The sequence below is a fragment of the Callithrix jacchus genome, chromosome 12, assembly GCF_049354715.1.
Source record: "Callithrix jacchus isolate 240 chromosome 12, calJac240_pri, whole genome shotgun sequence".
Lineage (NCBI taxonomy): Eukaryota > Metazoa > Chordata > Mammalia > Primates > Cebidae > Callithrix > Callithrix jacchus.
Window position 1 is genome coordinate 56,740,821 of NC_133513.1, and position 25,572 is coordinate 56,766,392.

Consider the following 25,572-nt stretch of genomic DNA (forward strand, 5'->3'; position numbering starts at 1 on the left):
GCTTGTTTGTAGTCTTAAGACATTTCACTTAGCAAGACTGTGACTTTTAGGTCGGCTTTAACCAGAGGTAATCCCCTACCGCCCCACCAAAAAAATACTAGCACTTTTGTATTTTAAGTTAGTAAGGAAGATTAATAAAGTAAAATGTTGGCTGGATGTGGTGGCTCATGCCTGTAATCCCAGCACTTCTGGAGGCCAAGGTGGGTAGATCACTTGAAGCCAGGTGTTCAAGATCAGCCTGGCCAACATGGTGAAACCCTGTCTGTACTAAAAATACAAAAATTAGCTGGGTGTGGTGGTGCATGCCTGTAATCATAGCTACCTGGGAGGCTGAGGCCGGAAAATCACTTAAACTTCGTAGGTAGAAGTTGCAATGAGCTGAGATTGCGCCACTGCACTCCAGCCTGGGTGACAGAGTGAGACTCTTTCTCAAAAAAAAAAAAAAAAAAAATGCTGGCCATCGTGGCACATGCCTGTAGTCCTATCTATGGCAGGCTAAGGTGGGAGGATTGCTTGAGCTGAGGCATTCAAAGCTGTAATGAGCCAGATTGTGCCACTGCACCCCAGCCTGGGTAACAGAGAGGGACAGTCTCTTAAAAAAAAAAAAAAAAAAAAAAAAAGTAAAATTTTACAAACTTTTTTTTTTTACCAGAGACATTGATGTTTTGAATTTAGATAAAAAGGGGCCTGCTATTACAGCATTAATAGCATATTTTTTCCACTGTTAACAATAAACATTTTTCTAAAGTTTTTCTGCAATCACAAGAACTGTAATATAGTTTATTGACCTATTCTTTAGTTCCTCCAGGCCATGGATTTGGAGTCCCACCAAGTGGAGCAGGCTTTTCTGGCTATCCACAGCCACCCTCACAATCTTATGGAGGTGGTCCGGCACAGGTCCCACTACCTGGTATGTACCAGCCAACCAGAGAAAAACGGTATTATCATATTTTGAATTTTTAAATTGCCATTGAGAAAATTTAGTTTATATTTGAGATAATCTTTAATAAATATATATTTCTATAATTTTAAACATAATGGTTTTATGAAATATATTAAATTGATAGAAAAGTTTAATCGGTAAAATAGAGATAAGGTCACACTTTTTCTATTAAAACAATCTGTCCCAAAGCCAAAAAGGAAGCTTTCAGGAACTTCTCTGCCCACTCCTGTACCACAAGTGAAACCACCTCCAGAACCATATTCTGACAACCATTCCAGATGGAATCAGAATTTAATCTGGCTCAAGTGTGAAAAAGTATTATTTGTGAGGATCTTACGTAGAACATGGAATATTAAAAAGGTTTTTTTGACCAAAGTTGGTTTTAGATTCAGTAAGTATAATATTTTTAAAAATTATCCTCATGAATATCATAGTGTGAATGTTCTTGTATGTTTCCATATTCGTAGTCATCAATGCTGTTTTGAAAAATTAAAACTTATAAGACCTGTTGCTATATTATTATTTTTTTAACATACAGGTGGCTTTCCTGGAGGACAGATGCCTTCTCAGTATCCTGGAGGACAGCCTACTTACCCTAGTCAGGTATTTTGTTCCTACCTTTTAAGCTCAGTCTAGGTAGCTAGATAAAGAAGGAACTGTTCCTTTGCTGAGGTTTCCATGGATCAGAGGAAATGGTCCATTATAGTAATGGAAGACTTTAATCTTTGGTTGTGATAGACTCCATACTTTCTTCAGTCTATCTGCTTTAATAGTGTCCCGATGACTTTGAGAAGACAAGCATAGGTTCATCTCATAGGTAATGATTCTCATAACTTTATCCTACTGATGCACCTGGGCTCTTGGTTTTAGATCTTTTTCTTATTCCTGCCCTTACCAGCAGTTATACCTATAAATTTGGGTGGCTGGTTTTAGTATTTCTGACAGTGATTTATGGTAGGGTGGTTTCGTTTCCTATTTTTACCTTATACCTTTTCACTCTTTTTTTCAGATCAGTACAGAATCTTTTCCTTCCTATCCTGTTTTCTCTCATGTTTCTTTGGATTGTAGCAGTGAAGTGAGTAAGGTTTTCTAATGTTCATTAATCACTAGGTCCTTTATATGTGCCTTTGTTTCTGATTCTCATGTACTTTTTCTGTCACTACATCCTTAAGGGCTCAGCTGTCTGTTTGATCTTTATGTTCCTGTAATGGTTGGTAGGGCTTTAGACATGGTAGCCAGTTAAGTCTGTTCAGTGGATTTTCTCAGTAGCTGCAGAGTTTCCCATATATCCAGTCTTGGTCCTATGGCTTCTTTTTTTTTGAGATGGAGTTTTGCTCTCGTCACCCAGGCTGGAGTGCAGTGGCATGACCTCGGCTTACCGCATCCTCCACCTCCTGGGTTCAAGTGAGTAGCTGGGATTACAGGTGCCTGCTACCATGCCTGGAAAATTTTTTGTGTTTTTAGTAGAGATGTGGTTTCACCATGTTGGCCAGGCTGATCTCAAACTCCTGACCTCAGGTGATCCACCCACCTCGGCCTCCCAAAGTGCTGGGATTACAGGCATGAGCCACTGTGTCTGGCCTGGCTTCTTATTTTAATCCTAAATTTTATTCTTAAATTGCCTTGTTTTTTTTTTCCTGCTTCACAATCTATTTTTGGCATTAGAGCCTTGTTAATTCTTTTATAGACTATGGAAGTTACTAGGAACATAATAAGCAGTATACTTCTATGCTTACCCTTATCTTGATTTTTTTTAATTGATTTCTATATTGGATATTCATGAATATCTAGCATTTCAAGTTTGTTTTAGGCTGGGGTAGGAGAAGGATTATAGTACTGGAAGAGAAATACCTTAGTGATTTTTTTTGGCTCACTTTCCTGATTTGAGGCATATTAGCTCCAGAGAGGTTGAGAAACTTGTCTAAGGCCACACAACTAGTGAAGGACAAAGCTGAGAAGATTCTAGTCCACATCTTCTGCCTTCTAGATGAGTGGTTTCTCATATACAGAGCTGCTTTGCTAATATAGTAAATGATATTCCTCCAAAGCACATAGTAAGTTGCTTTCAGTCCTGTTTTTCATTGTTGAAGTTGTTTACCAATCATTCTATAATCATTTTTGTTATGGAAATTTGGATTTTAGTTTAAGCATGCATATAGTTTTAGAGAAATCATTTTATGACTTGAGTGTGAATGATTTTTGTTTTTTGAGACAGAGTCTCACTCTGTCACTAGGCTCCAGGCTGGAGTGCAGTGGCATGATCTCAGCTCACTGCAACCTCCGCCTCCCGGATCCAAGCAATTCTCCTGCTTCAGCCTCCTGAGTAGCTGGGACTACAGGCGTGTGCAACCACACCCAGCTAATTTTTGTATTTTAGTGGAGATGGGGTTTCACTGTGTTGACAAGGATGGTCTCGATCTCTTGACCTCATGATTTGCCCGCCTCAGCCTCCCAAAGTGCTGGGATTACAGGTGTGAGCCACTGCACCCAGCCAATATGAATGACTTTTAGGCATAAAACAGTACAAGTAAAGCACATGTATGTATGCAACTTACTTTATATAGCAATTACCACCTTAAGCTGGAACTAAAACCAATAAGAAGAAGTTAATAGAATACAGAGTGGCAGATTTTGGAAGAGCTTTTATATGGAAGTGAAATAAGCTACCCTGTGAGAGGTGAGCTCCTTGTCATTGAAAGTCCTCAGGAAGATTTTGGTTGATGTAAGTATGGATGTGTCTGTGTGTATCAGGGAAGGTGTAAAAAAAATTTTGTCTGGCTGGGTGCGGAGGTCAAGAGATCGAGACCATCTGGCAAACACGTTGAAACCTCATCTCTATTAAAAATACAAAAAATTAGCTGGGCATGGTGGCACATGCTTGTAGTCCCAACTACTTACGAGGCTGAGGCAGGATAATTGCTTGAACCCAGGAGATGGAGGCTGCAATGAGCTGAGATCATGCCATTGCACTCCAGCCTGGGCAACAAGAGCAATCACCTTCTCAAAAAAAAAAAATTGTTTTAGATAGGCAGTTGGTCCAGTTTACCTCACCTGATTGATCCAGTTCTCAAATTCTGTGATAATTTTCTTGTTGTTTTGTTTGTTTATTTTTGAGACAGGATCTCACTCTCCTGCTTGAGTCAGCTAGAGTACTCTAGCGTGAGTCAGGCTAGAGTACTCTAGAGCGTGATCAAAGCTCAATGCAGCCTCAAAATTCAAGTGATTCTCCTGCCTCAGCCTCCTGAGTAACTGGGACTACAGCATCACGCCCCACCTAATTTTTTTTATTTGTTGCAGACATGAAGGTTTTGCTGTGTTGCCCAGGCTGGTCTTGAACTCCTGGGCTCAAGCAATCCTCCTGCCTCAGCCTCCTGAGTAACTGGAACTACAGCACCATGCCCACCTAACTTTTAAAACATTTTTTATAGAGACAAAGGTTTTGCTTTGTTGCCCAGAGTGGTCTCGAACTCCTGGGCTCAAGCGATCCTACTGCTTCAGCTTCTCAAAGTGCTGGGATTGCAGGTATGAGCCACTGTGCCCAGCCCTATGATAGTTTTTCAGCAAGCAGGTTGGAATCAAATGGGCATCAAAGGGGAATATCAAAAGTCAGAACTTCTGGTAGCAGATTGTGCTGAGAAATCTCCCTTAGAGTTTTAACCTCAAGAACACAGATCCTGATTTCTTTGAATTAAGTTGAATGCCTGGAAGATGACAATATTCGTGAAAATTTGCTTCAAACTTAGACTTTCAACAGAGAAAAAATACATCAAAAAAATTTTCCGCTTCAGATGAAATATGAAATCAATTTTTTTTTTTTAACAAAAGAGAATGACAGAAAATAAGAATCATCAAACAGTACACCATGATGGTTAGTTTATCTAGTCCATTATATTAGAAACAATAGCTTCTGTCCTATTTAGGATTTTAGTGACAGTGGTTACATCAAAGGAAACTTAGTTTCTGGAGACATGAAGGCTTATAAATTTTTTTTTATACTTGAATATTTGCTACAAATGGAATAATTTTAGTTTGTTTTTTTTTAACCACTATAGGAATATTTGTTAGTTCTCTGCTTACAGCCCTAGCTTAGAAAGTAGTAGAGGATGGATGCTAAGGCTTACTGGTAGAAGAAAATGTTGGAATAAAAATACATCTGAGTGGTAGGAGTTATTGACCCATAAAAGTGTTATCTTGAAAAGCTGCTTCAAGATGGTCTTGTTCTTGTCTCCTCGGTTGCTTTGCCCCCACAAGGGCTGGCATGCTGCTGTAGTTGATGTGTATGACTTTAAATACAGTTTCAGTTGCCTAAAAAGCAATTGAATCATCTTACATTTTGAAATGGTATTGATTGCATGTTTAAATGATAATATTTTGGAGGTATTGGATTAAATAAAATGTGTTTGTGTTTTCTGCAGTGAAAACACCTATTTTGCAACAGTAATGTTTATTTTAGGTCAACATTCAGACATACAAGAAATGTGTTAAAATTAAATTTTTTTTTAAAAAAGTAATGCAGTATCATCTTTATCCTATCTCTCTTAAGCCCTGACTTGAATACCCTAAGAAACTTCTTGAATTATTCCGGGCTGGGCACACAGCTGTAATTCTAGCACTTTGGGAGGCCAAGGCAGGGGAATCACTTGAGGCCAGGAATTCAAGACCAGTCTGAGCAACATAACAAGACCCTCCTCCCTACAAAAGTAAAAAAATTAGCTTGGTGTGGTAGCACGTGCCTGTAGTGTTAGTTACTCAGGAGGCTCAGGCAGGAGGATTGCTTGAGAGCAGGAATTCAGGGTTGTAGTGAGCTATGTTTGTGCCACTGTACTCTAGCCTGAACAACAGAGTGAGACCTTATCTCTAAAAAATAAAAAATAGACAAAAACTATTGAATTATTTCATAGCTTTGTATTTTAAAGTTTTATCTTTTAATTTTGACATAATTTTAGACTTGCAAAATAGTACAAATAATTCATATATACGCTTTACTCAGATTCTCCAAATGTTAACTTCCTACATAAATACAATACAATGATGAAAATCAGGGAAGACATTGATACAGTACTGTTACTCAACCTATGGACCTTATTTCAGTTTCACCAGTTGTCTCAGTGATGTCCTTTTTCTGAGTCAGGGTCAAGTCCAGAATGCAATGCTGTATTTATTTTCATGTCTCTGAAGTCTCCTTTAATCTGAAATCATTCTTCAGTCTTTGTTGTTCATCCCCTTGATGCTTTTGAGGAACACTGTCAGTTATTTTGTAAAATATATCTTAATTTGGGTTTGTCTGGTATTTCCTCATGGTTAAATCCATCCTTTTTGGCAAGAATACCACATCAATGATTTTGTGCCAGAGCATTATATCAGGAGGCACTTATTGTTGACTTATTCCACTACTGGTGAAATTAATTTTAATAACTTGTTAAGGGTGGTGTCTGCAATGTTTCTCTGCTGTGATGTTATAAACTATGCAAATATCCTGTTTCTTTATACTTTTGCCACCTAATTTTAGCACCCATTGGTGATTCTTGCCTGAAATAGTAACTACCATAGTATTTGCCAAATGGCGATTTTGAAATTTTCATAGATTTATTTCATGTATAATAATCAGGGTCCATATAGGAAATTAAGAGATATTACTAAAATTCTATTGCTGGTTTGAAATCTCACTGGGCACTCATGTTCTACTTCACTAAAGCCATTTTATATTCTTCTGTTTTTAAGCCCTGCTTAAAAATAAGCCCTGCTAATAAAATGCTCATATCCTTGCCCTAAAACCCAAACATTGGCCTTCTGTACTTCAGAGTGATGTCTGGGGAAGTCTTTACATATCCTCATTAGAAACTTACTGGAAGTGCTGACTTGGATTTTATGCCTTTTATTCTCAGCCTGCCGCAGTGACTCAGGGCGCTCAAGGAACTATCCGACCAGTTGCCAACTTCGATGCTATGAGAGATGCAGAAATTCTCCGTAAGGCAATGAAGGGTTTTGGTAAGGAAAACAAATTTTTGTCTTTTTTAATAAGGTAAAGTGATCAATTCTAAAGTAAAAAGAAACCTTATATCATAAACCAAGTGTATGTGTCAGCCTGGGTGCACGTACCTGAATTTAATCTGGTGACTAGTGCCTTGTAAACATTCTAAGAGATGACCTCAGGCTGGGTGTGGTGGTTCACACCTATAGTCCCAGCACTTTGGGAGGCCAAGGTGAGTAGATCACCTGATTTCAAGACCAGCCTGGCCAACATGGTGAAACCTCATCTCTTCTGGAAAAAAAAAAAAAAAGCTGATTCAGGGTCAAGTCCTGAATCATGCCTGTAATCCCAGCTTCATGGGAAGCTGAGTAAGGAGAATTGCTTGAACCCGGGAGGCAGAGATTGCAGTAAGCTAAGATTGTACCATTGCACTGCAGTCTGGGTGACAAACTCCATCTCAAAAAAAAAAAAGAGAGAGAGAGAGAGAGGACCTCAGGGAGCACCTGGCACATACTTTATCCTTACTTAAACATGTGTGGTTCTTCCAGGGACAGACGAACAGGCGATTGTGGATGTGGTGGCCAACCGTTCCAATGATCAGAGGCAAAAAATTAAAGCAGCATTTAAGACCTCGTATGGCAAGGTATGTTTTTTTTTTTTTCCTGGAGTGAGCACCAGCAGTGGCCAGTAGACTGTACTCATGTCAGATTGGATACTGTCTTTTGATTAGTACCTATGGTGCAAAGGAGGGACAACTAGACTTTAGAGACCTCAAGAGTACTGTATTCCCTATTTATTTCTCTCTTATTTTTTTTTTAGATGAAGTCTTGCTGCAGTGTCCAGGCTGGACTGCAATGGCACAGTCTCGGCTCACTGCAACCTTTGCTTCCTGAGTTCAAGTGATTCCTCCACCTCAGCCTCACTAGTAGCTGGGACTACAGGTGCATACATCATGCTCAGCTAATTGTATTTTAGTAGAGATGGGGTTTCACCATGTTGGCAAGGCTGGTCTCAAACTCCTGACTTTAAGTGATCTGCCCACTTCGGCCTCCCAAAGTGCTGGGATTACAGGCCTGAGCCCCTGTGCCTGGCCTATTTCTCTTCAAAGGCTTTTTCATTCTAGAGTAGTCCTTGATTTCACAGTCATACCTTACACTGGTCACATATGTGGTAGATGTTCAGTAGAAAATAGATCATGACCACAATCATGTTCAAGAGGATGGCTCTCAATCTTCTGCCTCTTACAGTGGGATTCAAGGCTTATTACATAGCCCTTATTTATTCTTTGTCTTGGACATGATCTTCTGCTTCCCTCCCTTTCTCTAAACGTGTTCCATATTAAAAATTATATGGGCTGGGCATGGTGGCTTACGCCTGTAATCCCAGCACTTTGGGAAGCCAAGGAGAGAGAATTTCTTGAGGCCAGGAGTTTGAGACCAGCCTAGGCAACATAGGAGACACTTCATTTCCAACAACAACTACAACAAATTCTCTTAGCTGGGCGTCATAGCATGTGTCTGCAGTCACAACTGCTTGGGAGGTTGAGGGGGGAAGATTGCTTGAGCCCAGGAAGTCAGGCTGCAGTGAACTGTGATTGTGCCACTGCACTGTAGCCTAGGTGACAGAACGAGACTCTGTCTCAAAAAAATAATGTTAACTGCTTGCCGTTGTTCTCTGTATACGCCATGATCTTTTATACTTCTCTGTTGTGTACGTGCCATTCTCCTGGCCTTGAATACCTTTTCTTCTTTTTGTCATGGCAAACTTTTTAAAAATTTGGCTTAAATATCAGCTACTCTGTGAAATTTCTTTCATAAGTCTGGACAGAATTTAGCTTCTTCTTAATACCATAGACCCACAGCTCTTTGTAAAACCTGTTATTACTAATTTCACTGCCCACCCCCAAAAACTGAGTTCCCATAGGACAAACCATGGTCATAGTTATCTTTGTATTATAGTACCAAGTGTATAATGATAAGTAGCTACTTACTATTTGTTGAATGGATTATGAGTTTCTAAATTCAACAAGAATCTATGGCTTAAAAATGCCGTTGTTCCTCAGACATAATGGGAAAACGTGGATAGCACTGCTTTGCCTTTTTTTTTTTTTTTACTTTGAGACAGAGTCTCAAAAGACTGGAGTGGCACAATCTCTGCTCACTGCAGCCTCTGCCTCCCAGGTAAAAGCAATTTTTGTGCCTCAGCCTTTGGAGTAGCTGGAATTACAGGTGTGTGTCACCACACCCAGCTAATTTTTGTGTTTTTCATAGAGACAGGATTTCACCATGTTGGCCAGTGTGGTCTCAAACTCCTGGCCTCATATGATCTGCCCGCCTTGGCCTCCCAAAGTACTGAGATGACAGGCGTGAGCCACCATGCCCAGCCTGCTTTGCCATTTAGATAGGAATCCTAAAAATGTCTTAATGTCCTCTGCATTTAGTTTATGTTTCTCAGAATGGGGTCGTGGTCCACTGATTGATTCCACCTTGCTTATTCTACTCTGCCTTTCCCTATCTGCTCAGCCCAGTGACTGATTATGTAACACAAACCCCAGATTTCCTTAAGGTTTAACATCAGACTCACTTCTCTCACAAAGATATTTTCTATGATATGAATTTTTTTTTATCTAGTCTGTACAATGCTGTCTTGAGTTTTCTTGTATATTGCTCTAGAATTTAACAATCTAATTTCCATGCTATTAGCTACCTCTTCTCTTAACTTCCTATTAGTTAAAATACGGTTCTTTTATAGAGTTTTCTTTGATTCCATGTTTTTCTTTATCAGTTGGCGAGTATTCTGTATGCTTTGTTCTAGCAGTTGGTTATTTACTAGTTTTATTGATCTAATCTGTAAAATGGCCTCTTTTTTTTTTTTGATGAGACGGAATCTTGCTCTGTCACCAGGTTATAGTGCAGTGGCACGATCTTGGCTCACTGCAACCTTCACCTCCTGGGTTCAAGAGATTCTCCTGCCTCAGCCTCCTGAGTAGCTGGGACTACAGGCATGCGCCACCACGCCCAGCTAATTTTTGTATTTTTGTCAGGGTTTCACTATGTTGGCCAAGATGATCAAGATCTCTTGATCTCGTGATCCGCCCACATTGGCCTCCCAAACTGCTAGGATTACAGGCATGAGTCTCTGCACCTTGCCAAAATGGCCCTTTAAAATGTTTCTTTTGTCTACTTTGTTTCCTTCTCATTTCCATTGCTACCAAGACATTATTACCCCTTAACTAAATATTCCAGTAGCCTAAACGTTTTCATCTAGAGCTTCTTTGTCACCATCATCCATTCTGAATGTTGTTGCTAGTGCCATTTTCTTGCATGAAAAGTTTCTAGTGGTTCCTCCCAGCAAACAGAATCAAGTCCACATTCTTTAGCATGGCATTCAATATAATTATCCAATATTTCGTTACAAATTTGTTTTCTTCATCTATTATGAAAACCTTCCTCTATAACAAAACCAGATGTCTTATTTTTCCATTGAACAAACTTTGCTCATTCTTGCCTCTCTACAGTGATTCTCAACCTTAACTGAATATCATAATCTCCCTTGGAACTTAAAAACACAGAACCAAAATCCTGAATGTTAGCCCTGGACATCAGTGTTTTGTTTTTTTTTTTAAAGCTCCGCAGATGGTCATAATGAAGAGTCAAGGCTGGAAACCCCTTCTCTGTTTCTTGGTGGAGGTTCTTCTTACCTGAAATACCTTTCTCCTTCCCCTTTGCCTGCTAATTTTTACATTCTTCTCTGAACTCTCCAACCGACTTTGAACTTTTTCTGTTTCAACTCTCTGTTACCTATTTCTGTGCTGCTTATCCACTGCTAGAGTACAGGTTACCTTATTTTTTTTTTTAGATGTGTATCCTTCTAAATAAGGACAAGATCAGCCAGGTACAGTGGCTCACGCCTGTACTGTAATCCCAGCACTTTGGGAGGCCGAGGTGGGTGGATCACTTGAGGTCAGGCATTCAAGACCAGCCTGACCAACATGGTGAAACTCCGTCTCTACTGAAAATACAAAAATTAGCCGGGCCTATAGTCCCAGCTACTAAGGAGGCTGAGGCAGGAGAATTGCTTGAACCCAGGAGGCATGGGTTGCAGTAAGCTGAGATCGTGCCAGTGCACTTCAGGGCGCACTTCAGGGTGACAGAGCGAGACTCTGTCTCAAAACAGCAACAATGAAAACAAGAAGATCATAATTGTTTCTACTTCCTCATAGAACAAAGAACAGTTCTTTGTACTAAGTAAATATCTGTTTATCATTGTGTTAATTTGAATTATTATTTATTTCAGATATCCCTTGTTTTTTTTTTTTACCTGGTAGAGTGGAATAAGAATTTATTAAATGTTTATTGATAGAATGAATAAAATAGATCTGCTTAAGTATAATAAGTGTGTACGTGTAACAAACTGAAATTTATTTACTTATTTCTTAGTATGTAACATTCAGATTTGAAATTTGGGTTTTTATAAAGCAATTCCGTTTCATTTTTTAATATTTTCCTTAAAAGATTTAAGTGACAAATTTGGAGAACACATATGCTTAGCTTGTTTTTGTAATTAAATAGGATTTAATCAAAGATCTCAAATCAGAGTTAAGTGGAAATATGGAAGAACTGATCCTAGCCCTATTCATGCCTCCTACATATTACGATGCCTGGAGCTTACGGAAAGCAATGCAGGTACTATATGTTATTTATCGTGAGTATTTTGTCCTATTTCATATGTAAAACCCTACAAATTGTAGCACTTTTGAATTTACAGTGGTAATTAAACCAATTCATTATTTCACATCATCTGAATATATAGTTTTTTAGTTCTAGAGAACAAAGAAATAATGAAGCAGTAAGGTTTAATTACTTGTGGAAATTTCATTTTATTTTTGTGTAATCCTCCATTCATTTTATGTAGGGAGCAGGAACTCAGGAACGTGTATTGATTGAAATTTTGTGCACGAGAACAAATCAGGAAATCCGAGAAATTGTCAGATGTTATCAGTCAGAATTTGGACGAGACCTTGAAAAGGACATTAGGTCAGATACATCAGGACATTTTGAACGCTTACTTGTGTCCATGTGCCAGGTGAGTATAATATGAATGCTTTTGCATTTATAGAGGGAACATACTTTAAAAGCCTTTTGCCAGTGAGCATTCTTTATTCCTTTTAATATTTGGCCACTTTGCAATATTGCTGTCTTTAAGAGGGACAACACAGAAACCAGTGTACTGATTTCTTTGTAGTTACAGGGATTTATTCCTGTAAATTTATTCCTGTAAATCTGGCTTTTGTAAGGAATTAGAGATTTAACCTCTAAGGTTTTATGGAATCAGAAACCAATTTGAGGCTCTATGGTTGGGATGAGAATGAAACTGTACATTTGAGCTTATCACTGTCCATTATTCTGCACCATCAAGTGAAGATGTGCAGGACTGCCATAAAGGTGCTATAGGAAGTGAGGACAGCCAGAAATGCAGAAAAATGTTTTAGGGTTCCCATTAATAACCGTGATTAGCACCTTCCTTATTTTGATTCCCCAGATGTGCTGGAGAATTGACAGAAAATACTCCAAATAGGGTATTTGGAATGGCATTAGAAACATACTTAGGGCCAGACATAGTGGCTCACACCTGTAATTCCAGCACTTTTGGAGGCCAAGGCAGGAAGATTGCTTGAGGCCAGGAGATTGAGGCCAGCCTGGGCACCAGAGCAAGAAACCATCTCTACAAAAAAATTATTTTTTAACTGGCTGAGCATGGTGGTGGATACCTGTAGTGCCAGCTATTCAGGAAGCTGAGTGGGAGGATCTCTTGAGTGCAGGAGATTGAGGCTGCAGTGAAGTATGATTGCACCAGTGCATTCCAGCCTGGGCAACAGAGGAAGACCCTATCCTCAAAAGGAAGAAAAAAGGAAACACAGAATGAGACGATGAACATGTATTTGAAAGAGATGGTGTAAATAACTAGCATGCTGATTAAATATCAAGAGTTACTGGCTATTGTGCTAGTGCACAAAATTGGACCATCTGGAGGGGTCTAAAGGAGAGGAGGGGCTCTTAAGAGCCAAGGGAGGGGCCAGGCGTGGTTGCTTATGCCTGTAATTCCAGCACTTTGGGAGGCTGGAATCACCTGAGGTCAGGAGGGTGAGACCAGCCTGACCAACATGGTGAGACTCTATTTCTACTAAATACAAAAATTAGCCAGGAATGGTGGCATGTGCCTGTAATTCCAGCCACTTGGGAGGCTAATTCAGGAGAATTGCTTGAACTCGGGAGGCAGAGGTTGCAATGAGCTGAGATTGTGCCATTGCACTCCAGCCTGGGCAACAAGAAATTCCATCTTGAAAGCCAAGGGAGGTAGGTGTGGAAAGGATAGTGTATAACAGTGAGTGGATATGGTAATGAGAAAGCAAAGTAAATGTATTGAAGGAAATTGAATTTACCTATATCAGAGTAACAGAACAGGGAAGTAGGTTAGGATTTAAAAGAAACAAGAAGAAACACACTTAATGCTAAAAATTGTTAAGATTTTACACGAGGTGCTGTCTCTTTGTGCAGAGTTCAAGACCCAGCCCTACCTTTTCCATAATATGAGTAGATGAGTAACTTCCTAGGAAAGTGTGTGTGAATCCAAAGGCAATAATCTGGGAAATTTTTCGTTATATATTCACTCACCCATTTAGAATATGCCTCTATGTATTCCTTGTGCCAGGTGCTCAGAAGATGGTTCTTCAGTTTCAAGGAGCATCTTTCCATCTTGTTCCTAAGATGGTCCCCGAGACTCTAAAAGGCAACCTTTTCTTGTTTGGGTTTGTCTTTCTGTTTTTGAGAGAAACCAACTGCCCATCTAAGCTTAAACTCTTCCTTCCTCCTTCATTTCCTCCTAGCCAGGGAAGAGTTTGGTATACAAATAGGCCCAGTCTAGCAGAATGAATTATTTGTAGCTTCTTCTAAAAAGCTCATGTCATTTTTTGCATGTATTTATAGTAAATACTTAAATATTAGGGTTATAGTTAGATGGCTGAGTGTGGTAGTATGTGCTTATAGTCCCAGCTACTCTGGAAGCTGAGGTAGGAGGATCACTTGAACCCAGGAGTTTGAGGCTGTGATCACGCCTGCATATAGCCATTGCACCCCAGCCTGGGCAATATAGTGAAATCACATCTCTTAAAAGATAAGGCCGGGTGTGGTGGCTCAAGCCTGTAATCCCAGCACTTTGGGAGGCTGAGACGGGTGGATCATGAGGTCAAGAGATCGAGACCATCCTGGTCAACATGGTGAAACCCCATCTCTACTAAAAATACAAAAAATTAGCTGGGCGTGGTAGCATGTGCCTGTAATCCCAGCTACTCAGGAGGCTGAGGAAGGAGAATTGCCTGAACCCAGGAGGCGGAGGTTGCAGTGAGCTGAGATTGCGCCATTGCACTCCAGCCTGGGTAACAAGAGCGAAACTCCGTCTAAAAAAAAAAAATATATATATATATATATATATATATATAATTAAGACTGGGAAGAAAAAGAGATGTAATAGAAAAAATATATATATATATATATTATTACTCAGATGAAGAAAAGAAAGTTTAAGAAGCCTCCATGCTACATATTTCCTCCCTCCCTCTTGCCCTAGAGTTACATTTCTTGAGGGCAGGGACCCTGTCTCTCCTGTGTTCTTACCACTTAGCATAGCGCCTGACACAAAAAAGTGCTTAATGATCTCTTACTTGCATGAATGAATACAAAGTAGAACTCAGTACAGTGCTTATTGATCTTTAATTCCAGCTAAGGGAGCTGTTTCTTCATTCGGGTGGTAGTTTATATGTCCTAGAAGACATATTTTTGTTTAAACATTTTTGGATTTAATTTAGCTCCCCAAAGTCCTCATTTTAACATAACCTCGTTAAACCATGATCTTATAAAATCCAATTGACAGTATAATAAAGTACTAGTTATATTTCCATGCATAGAAATGAAGGATATGCATGACAGACATTATGCAGTAATTTTTAATAAATTATCCCTTTAGGCCAGGCCCAGTGGCTCACATCTATAATCCCAGCACTTAAGGAGGCTGAAACAAGAGGATCACTTAAGTCCAGGAGTTAGAGACCAGCACTTGGACAACATGATGAATCACCCTGTCTCTACAACAAATAAAAAATTAGCCAGTCGTGGTCATTTATGCCTGTAGTCCCATCTGCTCAGGAGGCTGAGGTGGGAGGATCACTTGAGCCTAGGAGGTTCATACTGCACTGAGCTGTGATTGTGCCACTGCTCTCCAGCCTGAGTGACAGAGCAAGACCCTGTCCCCAAAAAAATGAATAAATTGTCTCTAAATCCAAAAGTGAACTAGATTAGAAAGAAATTTTTTAGTAGAACTTTTCTTTCTTTTTTTTTTTTTTTTTGAGACGGAGTTTCGCTCGTTACCCAGGCTGGAGTGCAATGGCACGATCTCGGCTCACCACAACCTCCGCCTCCTGGGTTCAGGCAATTCTCCTGCCTCAACCTCCTGAGTAGCTGGGATTACAGGCACACGCCACCATGCCCAGCTAATTTTTTGTATTTTTAGTAGAGACGGGATTTCACCATGTTGACCAGGATGGTCTCGATCTCTTGACCTCGTGATCCACCTGCCTTGGCCTCCCAAAGTGCTGGGATTACAGGCTTGAGCCACTGTGCCCAGCTGAACTTTTCTTTCTTCCAATTCCTGCCTTTTCCTTTTGCAGGGAAATCGTGATGAAAACCAGAGTGTAAACCACCAAATGGCTCAGGAAGATGCTCAGCGTCTCTATCAAGCTGGCGAGGGGAGACTAGGGACTGATGAATCTTGCTTTAACATGATCCTTGCCACGAGAAGCTTTCCTCAGCTAAGAGCTACAATGGAGGCTTATTCCAGGGTATGAGCTTTTCTTTTGAACATTTGGTTTCTGTTTTAAGATGCAAAAATATTTAACCCTTTAATTTTGTTTACAGATGGCTAATCGAGATTTGTTAAGCAGTGTGAGCCGTGAGTTTTCCGGATATGTGGAAAGTGGTTTGAAGACCATCTGTAAGATATTTTTATGCTTTGCTTTATTTTGTTTTCAAATGAGTGGGAGCTCTGAATAGTTGTTCCCATTAAATAATGATATAGTCTAAGTGGAATCTGCTTAGGCAGTAGCTGAGCTAATCCTTTGTTTTTTTTTTTTTCCAAAAAAAAGAAAACTCAAAAGAATTTATTACACAAACCCCCAGAAACAATCCTTTGTTTTCATTTGCAATTTCCTTGGAGTGTTGGTGCTGTGATCAAATAGGGCTGTTTTGGGATGATTATTTGGCCTTCATCTGTAGGCTGTTCTTGAGGACTGTGCAAGAATACCTGATAGTTGTAGTACTTTTTTTTTTTGAGTCGGAGTTTCGCTCTTTGTTATCCAGGCTGGAGTGCAAAGGCGCGATCTCGGCTCACTGCAACCTCCACCTCCTGGGTTCAGGCAATTCTCCTGCCGCAGCCTCCCAAGTAACTGGGATTACAGGCATGCGCCACCATGCCCAGCTAATTTTTTGTATTTTTAGTAGAGACGGGGTTTCACCATGTTGACCAGGATGGTCTCGATCTCTTGACCTCATGATCCACTCGCCTCAGCCTCCCAAAGTGCTGGGATTACAGGCGTGAGCCACTGCGCCTGGCAGTACTTCTTTTAAAGGGAAAGGGAAAGCCCCAAGGAACTCACAGCATCACCATGAAACGGTTTGAGCCCTCAAAACAGACCTGTCAAGTACTCAGCCCAGTGAGACTCTTTTCCTTTTTGAAGTTAAACAACCAATTTCTGGTGGTCTAATACACAGATGTCTAACAAAGTGAAAATTTCATTCTGTTGGATATTAGGACTAAAGGGAGTATTAGTAACACATTGATATTAACAGTGGAATGTTGGGCCGGGTGCGGTGGCTCACATCTGTAATCCCATCACTTTGGGAGGCCAAGGTGGGCAGATCACGAGTTCAAGAGATCCAGATCATCCTAGCCAACATGGTGAAACCCTGTCTCTACTAAAAATACAAAAAATTGGCCGGGCGTGGTGGCTCACGCCTGTAATCCTAGCACTTTGGGAGGCCTAGGTGGGTGGATCACCTGAAGTCAGGAGTTCAAAACCAGCCTGGCCATCATGGTGAAACTCCATCTTAAAAAAAAAAAAATACAAAAAATTAGCTGGGTATTGTAGTATGTGCCTGTAATCCCAGCTACACAGAGGCTGAGGCAGGAGAATCGTTTGAACCTGGGAGGCGGAGGTTGCAGTGAGCCAGGATCACACCACTGCACTCCAGCCTGGCAACAGTCCGAGACTCCGTCTCAAAAAAAAAAAAGGAATGTCTTAGAATATTACTATAGTAATTGTAGTGAAAGCAAAAATGCATGGGTAGAACATCTCTGTCATCCGTAGGAGGAGACTTTGCTAAGTGAATTTTTCAAACAGAAAACCTGTTAGATTTCTGAGAATCTTTTTGAAATCTTCACTCTAATCTGTGTTTTCTCTTTTAAAGAGTTTTACCTTTCAGCCGAATGATATTCTTGACTTCTAGAGTTCAGATTTTGTCATAATTATTCCTTTAGTAAGATATTACTGGGGCACAGATGCTATAGATTTTCATAGTTTAAGGAGAAAAAGTTAGAATCGAAGTCACTGCAACTATGGAGAGACAAGAGGATTTCTAGGCTAGAGGGAATCTCCTGGAATTGAAGGTAGTCTACCTGATGCAGCTAGAAAGATCATTGAATGCTTAAAAAAAAGCAAGGGGGGAGAGCTCAGTTATGGTGGCTCATCCCTGCACTGAGGCAGGAGAATCACATGAGTCCAGGAGTTGGGAGACTAGCCTGGGCAATATAGTGAGACCATATCTCTACAAATATTAATAATAAAATTATCTGGGTGTGGTGGCACACACCTATAGTCCTAGCTACTTAGAAGGCTGAGGTGGAAGGATTACCTGAGTCCGGGAGGCTGCAGTGAGCCATGTTTGCACCACTGCACTCTAGGATGGATGACAGAGTGAGAACGTGTCTCAAAAAAAAAAAATTCTAGGGGGAGAACATCTGAACATCTTTAACTCACCTCACGTTTCTGGGATGATTATAGAGAAAATAATGAAAGGCAGGCTAGAAGTGATAAATGAAGCTGGAGGGGTACACTTCTTGTCAGATCATGATTCCATGTCTCAAGCAACTCTGTTTTGCAGTGCAGTGTGCCCTGAACCGCCCTGCCTTCTTTGCTGAGAGGCTCTACTATGCTATGAAAGGTGCTGGTACAGATGACTCCACCTTGGTCAGGATTGTGGTCACTCGAAGTGAGGTGAGGCGGGCCTTTCTCTTTTTGTTGGGTCTTACTTAATGTTCAGTGTTGATTTATTAAACGCTCCTCAGTTGGATGTCAGTCCCTCAAAAATGATGAGCTCTCTTTGCCACTGCTAAGAGAGGTGGTATAAAGAACAGAAAATTCATTTTCCTCATGCTGTGGAAGAAGCTTGCCTTAGTGAAAGAGGCCACTCTGCCCTAGTGAAGACAATACTAACAGATTTTACTACTTGAGAAGGTCTATGGAGAATACAAAGTTATGGGAAGTTAGACATTTATCTTTTGATTTTCATGTTGCTCATATAAAAAGTATATGAAAGACCTATGTAGATTAATCCTATTGGATATCAACATTATTTAAATTTAGCATTCCTTAATAATAAAACAATTTTTAAAATATTCATCATCTCTTTAAATATAGCCTCATTTTTAATTTTTTTCTTTATATATTTACTGCACTTTGAAAAAATTTCTATTTTTTTTTTTTTTTCCTCACAAGAAATGACATTTGAACTTTTTTTTTTTTTTGGAGACATGGTCTCACTGTGTCACCCAGACTGGAGTGCAATGGCATGATCTCAGCTCACTGCAACCTCCACCTCCTGTGTTTTTGCAATTCTACCACCTCAGCCTCTTGAGTAGCTGGGGCTACAGGTTTGTGCCACCACGCCCAACTGTTTTTGTATTTTTTGGTAGAGATGGGATGTCACCATGTTGGCCAGGCTGGTCTTGAACTCCTGACCTCAAATGATCCACCTGCCTCAGCCACCATGCCCGGCCTTAATTGAACAAAAACATAGTGGGGTGTGGTGGCTCATGCCTGTAATCTCAGCACTTTGGGAGGCTGAGGCAAGAGGATTGCTTGAGCCCAGGAATTTGAGACCAGCCTGGGTAACATGGCGAAACTTATTTCTGCAGAAAATACACACACACACACACACACACACACACAAAATTAGCTGGGCATGGTAGTCCCAGCTACCCAGGATGCTGAAGTGGAAGGATCACCTGAGCCCGGGAGGTCAAGGCTGCAGTGAGCCACGATTGCACCACCCTACTCCAGCCTGGGTAACAGGGACCCCATGCCAAAAAAACCCTAAATTAAAGACGGTAGATCGTTTTTAAAGAAAACAACTATAATGTGGTGTTTTGAAAAAGACTTTATGTGTTTGTTCTTTAACTTAAATTTTCTAAGCATGATGTTTTAAGTTGTGATAAAATATACATAACATAAAATTTACCATTTTTAAGTAGCATTAAGTACATTTACATTGTTATGCGACATCACTGCCATTCAACTTCAGAAGTTTTTTCAACTTGCAAAACTGAAAATCCATGCTCGTTAAACAATAGCTCTTCATTCTTCTTTCTCCCAACCACTGGCAACAAACCATGCGACTTTCTGTCCCTATGTTTGACTACTTTCGGTACATCATATTGGTGGAATCATACAATATTTGTCTTTTTGTGACTGTCGTCTTTTACTTAGCATAGCATCTTCAAGGACTATTCGTGTTGTAGCATGTCAGAATTTTTTTCTTTTGAGACTAATTGTCCACTGTGTGTGTATCCCACCTTTTGTTTTCTTATTCATCTGTGACACTTGGGTTACTTCTACCTGGATAATGCTGCTGTGAACATGGGTGTACAAATACCTGTTCAAGTCTACTTTCACTTCTTTTGAATATATCCAGAAGTGGAATTTCTAGGTCATATTGTAATTCTTTGGAGGTTTTTTTTTTGTTTTGAGGAATTACCATATTATTTTCCCCAGCAGCTGCACCATTTTACTTTTCCATCGATCAGTGCCCATTTCATGACATCCTTGCCAATACTTACTATTTTTTATTTTTTATAATAGCCATCCTATCAAATGGTTTTTAAATGACGAATATCTTTGGAATAAAAGATGAAACTAGTACCACTCTTATCCAGGATTTTACAGAGCTGTGAATCAGACCTTCATTGGGTAGAACTAGCATTGGTATGAATACCAGCCATAAAATGTCAGTCACTTGGTGTTTTCCCCCCTCAGCTTTGATTATTATTAAAATCTTATTGTATGAAAAGAATTGTAGTAAGTGCCAATTATCACAGATGTTTTTCTAACATCAGAAATATTATTTCTCACGCAGATTGATCTTGTACAAATAAAACAAATGTTCGCTCAGATGTATCAGAAGACCCTGGGCACAATGATTGCAGGTGACACGAGTGGAGATTACCGAAGACTTCTTCTGGCTATTGTGGGCCAGTAGGAGGGATTTTTTTTTTTTTTTAAATGAATGAAGCTATTCATAGCTTATCCTTCAGAGCAATGACCTGCATGCAGCAATATCAACCATCAGCTAACCAAAAGAGCTTTCTATCAAGGACCATATCAGGGTAATGTGCTTGGTTTGCACATGTTGTTATTGCCTTAATTCTAATGTTATTTTGTTCTCTATATATAATCAGTGTAAAGCCATATCACAATGATACAGTAATATTGCAATGTTTGTAAAGCTTCATTCTTACTAGTTTCATTCTAATCAAGATGTCAAATTGAATAAAAAAATCACAGCAATCTCTAATTCTGTGTAATTATACTGAATAATTTTTTTGGTTGCTGAAAGCTCTGCCTTCCAGAATCCCTCTAGGTCTACTTGATAGAGTAGGTAGTATGTCATAACTGTGTACTTTAAAAAAAATTCATCCCTTTACATCTAGAAGAATAATTTGCATCTTATTTTGCATAAATTTGTTCTATATTCACAAACACTTTCCACATAGAAAACAGATTAGTATTACTGTAGTACCTTTTAAGAAAGGGTCATATGTTTATATGCTTAAAATAAATAGCCTACTTTTTTTTCCCAGTTGTTTTCTTTTTTTAAATTGAGTTATGACAAATAAAAAACTGCTGCATATATTTAAGGTGTACAATATGGTCTTTTACTATCAGCATTCCTTGTGTAATGATTTTACAATTAAGGTCAGACTAATTACGCATCTGTCACCTTGACATAGTTACCGTTTTTTTTGTGTGTGGCGAAAACACTTAAGATCTACTAACTTAGCAAATTTCAAGTGTTCAATACATTATTAACTATAGATACTGTGCTTTACATTAAATCTCTAGAACTTACTCATCTTATAACTGAAAGTTCATATCCTTTGATCAACATCTCCCCATTTCCCCACCTCTCTCCCGAACAACCTCAACTTTTAAGTTCAGCTATTTTAGATTCCACATATAAATGGTATGTAATATTTCTCTTTCTGTATCTGGCTTATTTCTCTTAGCATAATGATCTCTAAGTTTATAGTTCACATTGTCACAAATGGCAGAGTTTCCTTTTTTTTTCTTTTTGAGTCGGAGTTTCTCTCTTGTCCAGGCTGGAGTGCAGTGGCATGATCTCAGCTCACTACAGCCTCCGCCTCTCAGGTTCAAGCAATTCTCCTGCCTCTGCCTCCCAAGCAGCAGGCGTCTGCCACACCTGGCTAATTTTTTCTTTAGTAGAGATGGGGTTTTAGCAGGTTGGCCAGGCTGGTCTCGAACTTGTGATCTCAGTTGATCCACCTGCCTCAGCCTCCCAAAGTGCATGGATTACAGGTGTGAGCCACCGTGCCTGGCCAAAATTTTCTCCTTTAAGGCTGAATAATATTCCATTGTGTATATATACTATAATTTCTTTCTCCATTTATCCATCAATGGACACTTGAGTAGTTTCCATATGTGGATTATTGTGAGTAATGCTGCAGTAAACATGGGAGTGAAGATACCTCTTTATGATGCTGATTTCATTTCCTTCAGATACATACCCAGAAGTGATATTGCTGGGTCATATTATTTTTAGTATTTTGAGAAATCTCCATACTATATGCTATAATGGCTATACTAAGTTACCTTCCCACTAACAGTGTATAATGGTTCCCTTTGCTCCATATTCTTGCCATCTTGTTAATGTTTTACCTTTTTAATAATACCCAACCTAACAGGTGAAAATATCACGTGTACTTGAGAAGAATATGTATGCTGCCGTTGTTAGATAGAGTGTAGAGTGTTCTGTATGTGTCCATTAGGTCTAGTTTATTGTGTTAAGTCCTCTTTTTCCTCACGTCTGATTCTCCTATCCATTATTAAGAATGGGGTATTGAAGTCCCCAGCTACTGTTGTAAAACCGTTTCTCCCTCAGTTTTTGCTTCATATGTTTAGGTGGTCTGTTACTAGGTGTGTAGATGTTCATAATTGTCATATTTTCTTGCAGTATTGAATTTTTTATTAATATATAATGTTCTTTGTCCCCTATAATCTTTTTTTTTTTGAGATGTAGTCTTACTCTGTTGCCCAGGCTGGAGTGCAGTGGCTTGATCTTGGCTCACTGCAACCTCTGCCTTCTGGGTTCAAGCAGTTCTCCTGCCTCAACCTCCTGAGTAGCTGGGATTACAGGTGCCTGCCACCACGCCTGGCTAATGTTTGTATTTTTAGTAGAGACAGGTTTTCACCATGTTGGTCAGGCTGATCTTGAACACCTAACATCAGGTGATCTGCCCACCTTGGCTTCCCAAAGTGCTGGTATTATAGGCATGAGCCACTGTACCTGGCCCCATGACCTTTTTTGATTTAAAGTCTATTTTGTCTGATATTACTATAGCCTCCCTGCTCTCTTTTGGTTACCGTTTACATGGAGTCTCTCTTTTTTTAATCTTTTAACTTTTATCTGTTTGTGTCTTTTGATCAAATGTGAGTCTTTTGTACACAGCATAAAGTTGGATTTTTAAAAATCCGTTTGCCAGTCTTTGTCTTTTGATTAGAAAGTTTAATCCCAGCTGGGCATGGTGGCTCACACCTGTGATCCCAGCACTTTGGGAGGCTGAGGTGAGTGGATTACTTGACATCAGGAGTTCCAGACCGGCCTAGCCAACATGGTTGAGACCCCTGCCTCTACTAAAAATAGGAAAATTAGCTGGGTGTGGTGGTGTGCACCTATAATCCCAGCTACTCGTGAGGCTCAGGTGGGAGAATTACTTGAACCCAGGATGTGGAGGTTGCAGTTAGCTGAGATCATGCCACTACAATCCAGCTTGGGTGACAGAGAGAGACTGTCTCAAAAAAAAAAAAAGAAAGAAAATGTAATCTATTTATCTATTTACATTTAAAGTAATTACTGTTAAGAACGTCTGTTATGTTGCTATTTGTTCTCCACATGCCTTAAAGCTTTTTTGTCCCTCATTTCCTGCATTACTGTCTTTTGTGTTTAGTAGTTTTGTAGTGAAACATTTAAATTCATTTCCCTCTGTTTTGTATATATTCTATAGCTATTTTCTTTGTGTATGTTTGTGTGTGTGTGTGTTTTTTTTTGTAGGAAGGGTCTTCTCTGTCACTCAGGTTGGAGTGCAGTGGTGGAATCATTGCTCACTGCAGCCTTGAACTCAAGCACTCCTCCTGCCTCGGTGTCACAAGTAGCTGGGACTACAGGCTCTTGCCATCACACCAAGCTAATTTTCAGTTTTTTTGAAGAGACAGGGTTTCATCATGCTGCTCCAGGCTGGTAACTCCTAGACTCAAGCAATCCTCTTGTCTTGGCCTCCCAAAGTGCTGGGATTACAGGTATGAGCCACCACATCCAACGTGTGTCTTAGTTTTTTTTTTGTTTTTGTTTTTGAGAAATGTTAAGTTCTTAGTTTTTAACAAAAAAGCTCAAAAAGTAAAAAATACTTTTTAAAATAAAAAGCTTGTAAGGACATTAAGTATTTTTGTATAGCTATAAGAGTCAAAAAGTTAAGTTTAGGCTGGGTGTGGTGGCTCACGCCTCTAGTCTCAGCACTTTAGGAGGCTGAGGCAGCTGGATCACTTGAGCCCAAGAGTTTGAGACGAGTCTGAGCAACATGATGAAACCCCATCTCTACAAAAAATACAAAAATCAGCCGGTTACGATGGTGCAGTCTTGTAGTCCCAGCTACTTGGGAGGCTAAGGCAGGAGGTTTGCTCAAGTCCAAGGAGATCGAGGCTGCAGTAAGCCATGATCATGCCACTGCACTCCAGCCTGGGTGACAGAATGAGACCCTGTCTCCAAGGGAAAAAAAGGACACTTAGGAAGCAAAACCTTGCATTAAGCTAAAGTAAATTTTATTATTGAAAAGTTTTAAAATAAATTTAGTGTAGCCGAATTAGTGTTTATAAAGTCTGCAGTAGTATAATGTCCTAGGCCTTCATAATTCATTCACTACTCATTCCCTCACTCACCCAGAGCAACTTCTAGACCAGTAACTGCCATTCATTATGAGTGCCCTCTATAGGTGTACTATTTCTTATACCATATTTTTACTGTTCTTTTTCTATGTTTAGATATACCACCATTGTGTTACAATTGCCTACAGTATTCAGTATAGTAACATGCCATACCCATTTGTAGCCTAGGAGAAATAGGATACACCCTATATGACTTAGGTATGTGGTAGGCTATGCTATCTAGGTTTGTGTAGATACACTCTGTTTGCATTTCCCTCATGTTTAGTGATGTTGAGCATGTTTTCATATATCTGTTGGCCATTTCTATACTTTCTTTCGAGAACTGTCTAGTTCTTTTGCCCATTTAAAAATCCGATTATTTGTGGGGTTTTTTTTTTTGGTGTCGAGTTTCTTTACATATTCTGGATATTAACCCCTTGTCAGATGCATAGTTTGTAAATATTTTCTCCCATTCTATATACTGTCTCTTCAATCTGTTGATTGTTTCCTTTGCTGTGCAGAAGCTTTTAAGTTTGCTGTCATCCCATTTGACTATTTTTGTTTTGCTGTCCATGTTTTGAGGTCTTATCCAAAAATTCCTTGCTCAGACCAATGTCAAAGCATTTTTCCTATGTTTATTTCTAATAGTTTCATAGTTTCAGGTCTTATGCTTAAAGCTTTTATCCATTTTGAGGCTATTTTTGTATATGATGATGGGGATCTAGTTTTTTTCTTCTGCATGTGGCTAGTGAATTTTTGTGATACATCACTCAAACCGAAGGAAGGATAAAAACCATATGCTCATTTCCATATATGCCGAAAAAGCACTTGGTAATGTTCAATATCCCTTCATAACCAAACAAAACGAAACTCTCAACAAAATAGATATGGAAGGAACATACCTCAGTACAATAAAGGCCATGTATAACAGACCCACAGCTAACATACTGAATGAGGAAATGTTGAAAGCTTTTTCTCTAAAATCTGGAACAAGATAAGGATACCCACTTTCACTACTTCTATTCAACATAGTATTGGAAGTTCTAGCCAGAGTTATTAGGCAAGAGAAAGAAACAAAGGGCATCTGAATTGAAAAGAAGTCAAAGTTCCTGTCTTCAT

The 25,572-nt window shown here is 39.5% G+C and overlaps 1 protein-coding gene across 16 annotated transcripts in view; it reads left to right on the forward strand.

Moving 5' to 3' along the window:
- ANXA7 (annexin A7) overlaps window positions 1–21,150 on the forward strand; it is a 41,295-nt gene extending 20,145 nt beyond the window's left edge. For 9 of the 16 annotated variants that reach the window (XM_054242326.2, XM_009009715.4, XM_078345605.1 and 6 more), the window contains 11 exons: window positions 800–910; window positions 1,482–1,546; window positions 1,953–2,018; window positions 6,829–6,931; window positions 7,463–7,557; window positions 11,486–11,599; window positions 11,829–11,999; window positions 15,637–15,807; window positions 15,884–15,959; window positions 18,125–18,237; window positions 20,375–21,150. In XM_054242326.2, coding sequence (XP_054098301.1) covers window positions 800–910; window positions 1,482–1,546; window positions 1,953–2,018; window positions 6,829–6,931; window positions 7,463–7,557; window positions 11,486–11,599; window positions 11,829–11,999; window positions 15,637–15,807; window positions 15,884–15,959; window positions 18,125–18,237; window positions 20,375–20,497 — 1,208 coding nt within the window. In that variant the 3' untranslated portion in view covers window positions 20,498–21,150. The remainder of the gene's footprint in view (window positions 1–799; window positions 911–1,481; window positions 1,547–1,952; window positions 2,019–6,828; window positions 6,932–7,462; window positions 7,558–11,485; window positions 11,600–11,828; window positions 12,000–15,636; window positions 15,808–15,883; window positions 15,960–18,124; window positions 18,238–20,374) is intronic. The other 7 variants (XM_078345610.1, XM_009009717.5, XM_078345611.1 and 4 more) reach the window with 1 other exon arrangement.
- Window positions 21,151–25,572: the final 4,422 nt, after the last annotated feature.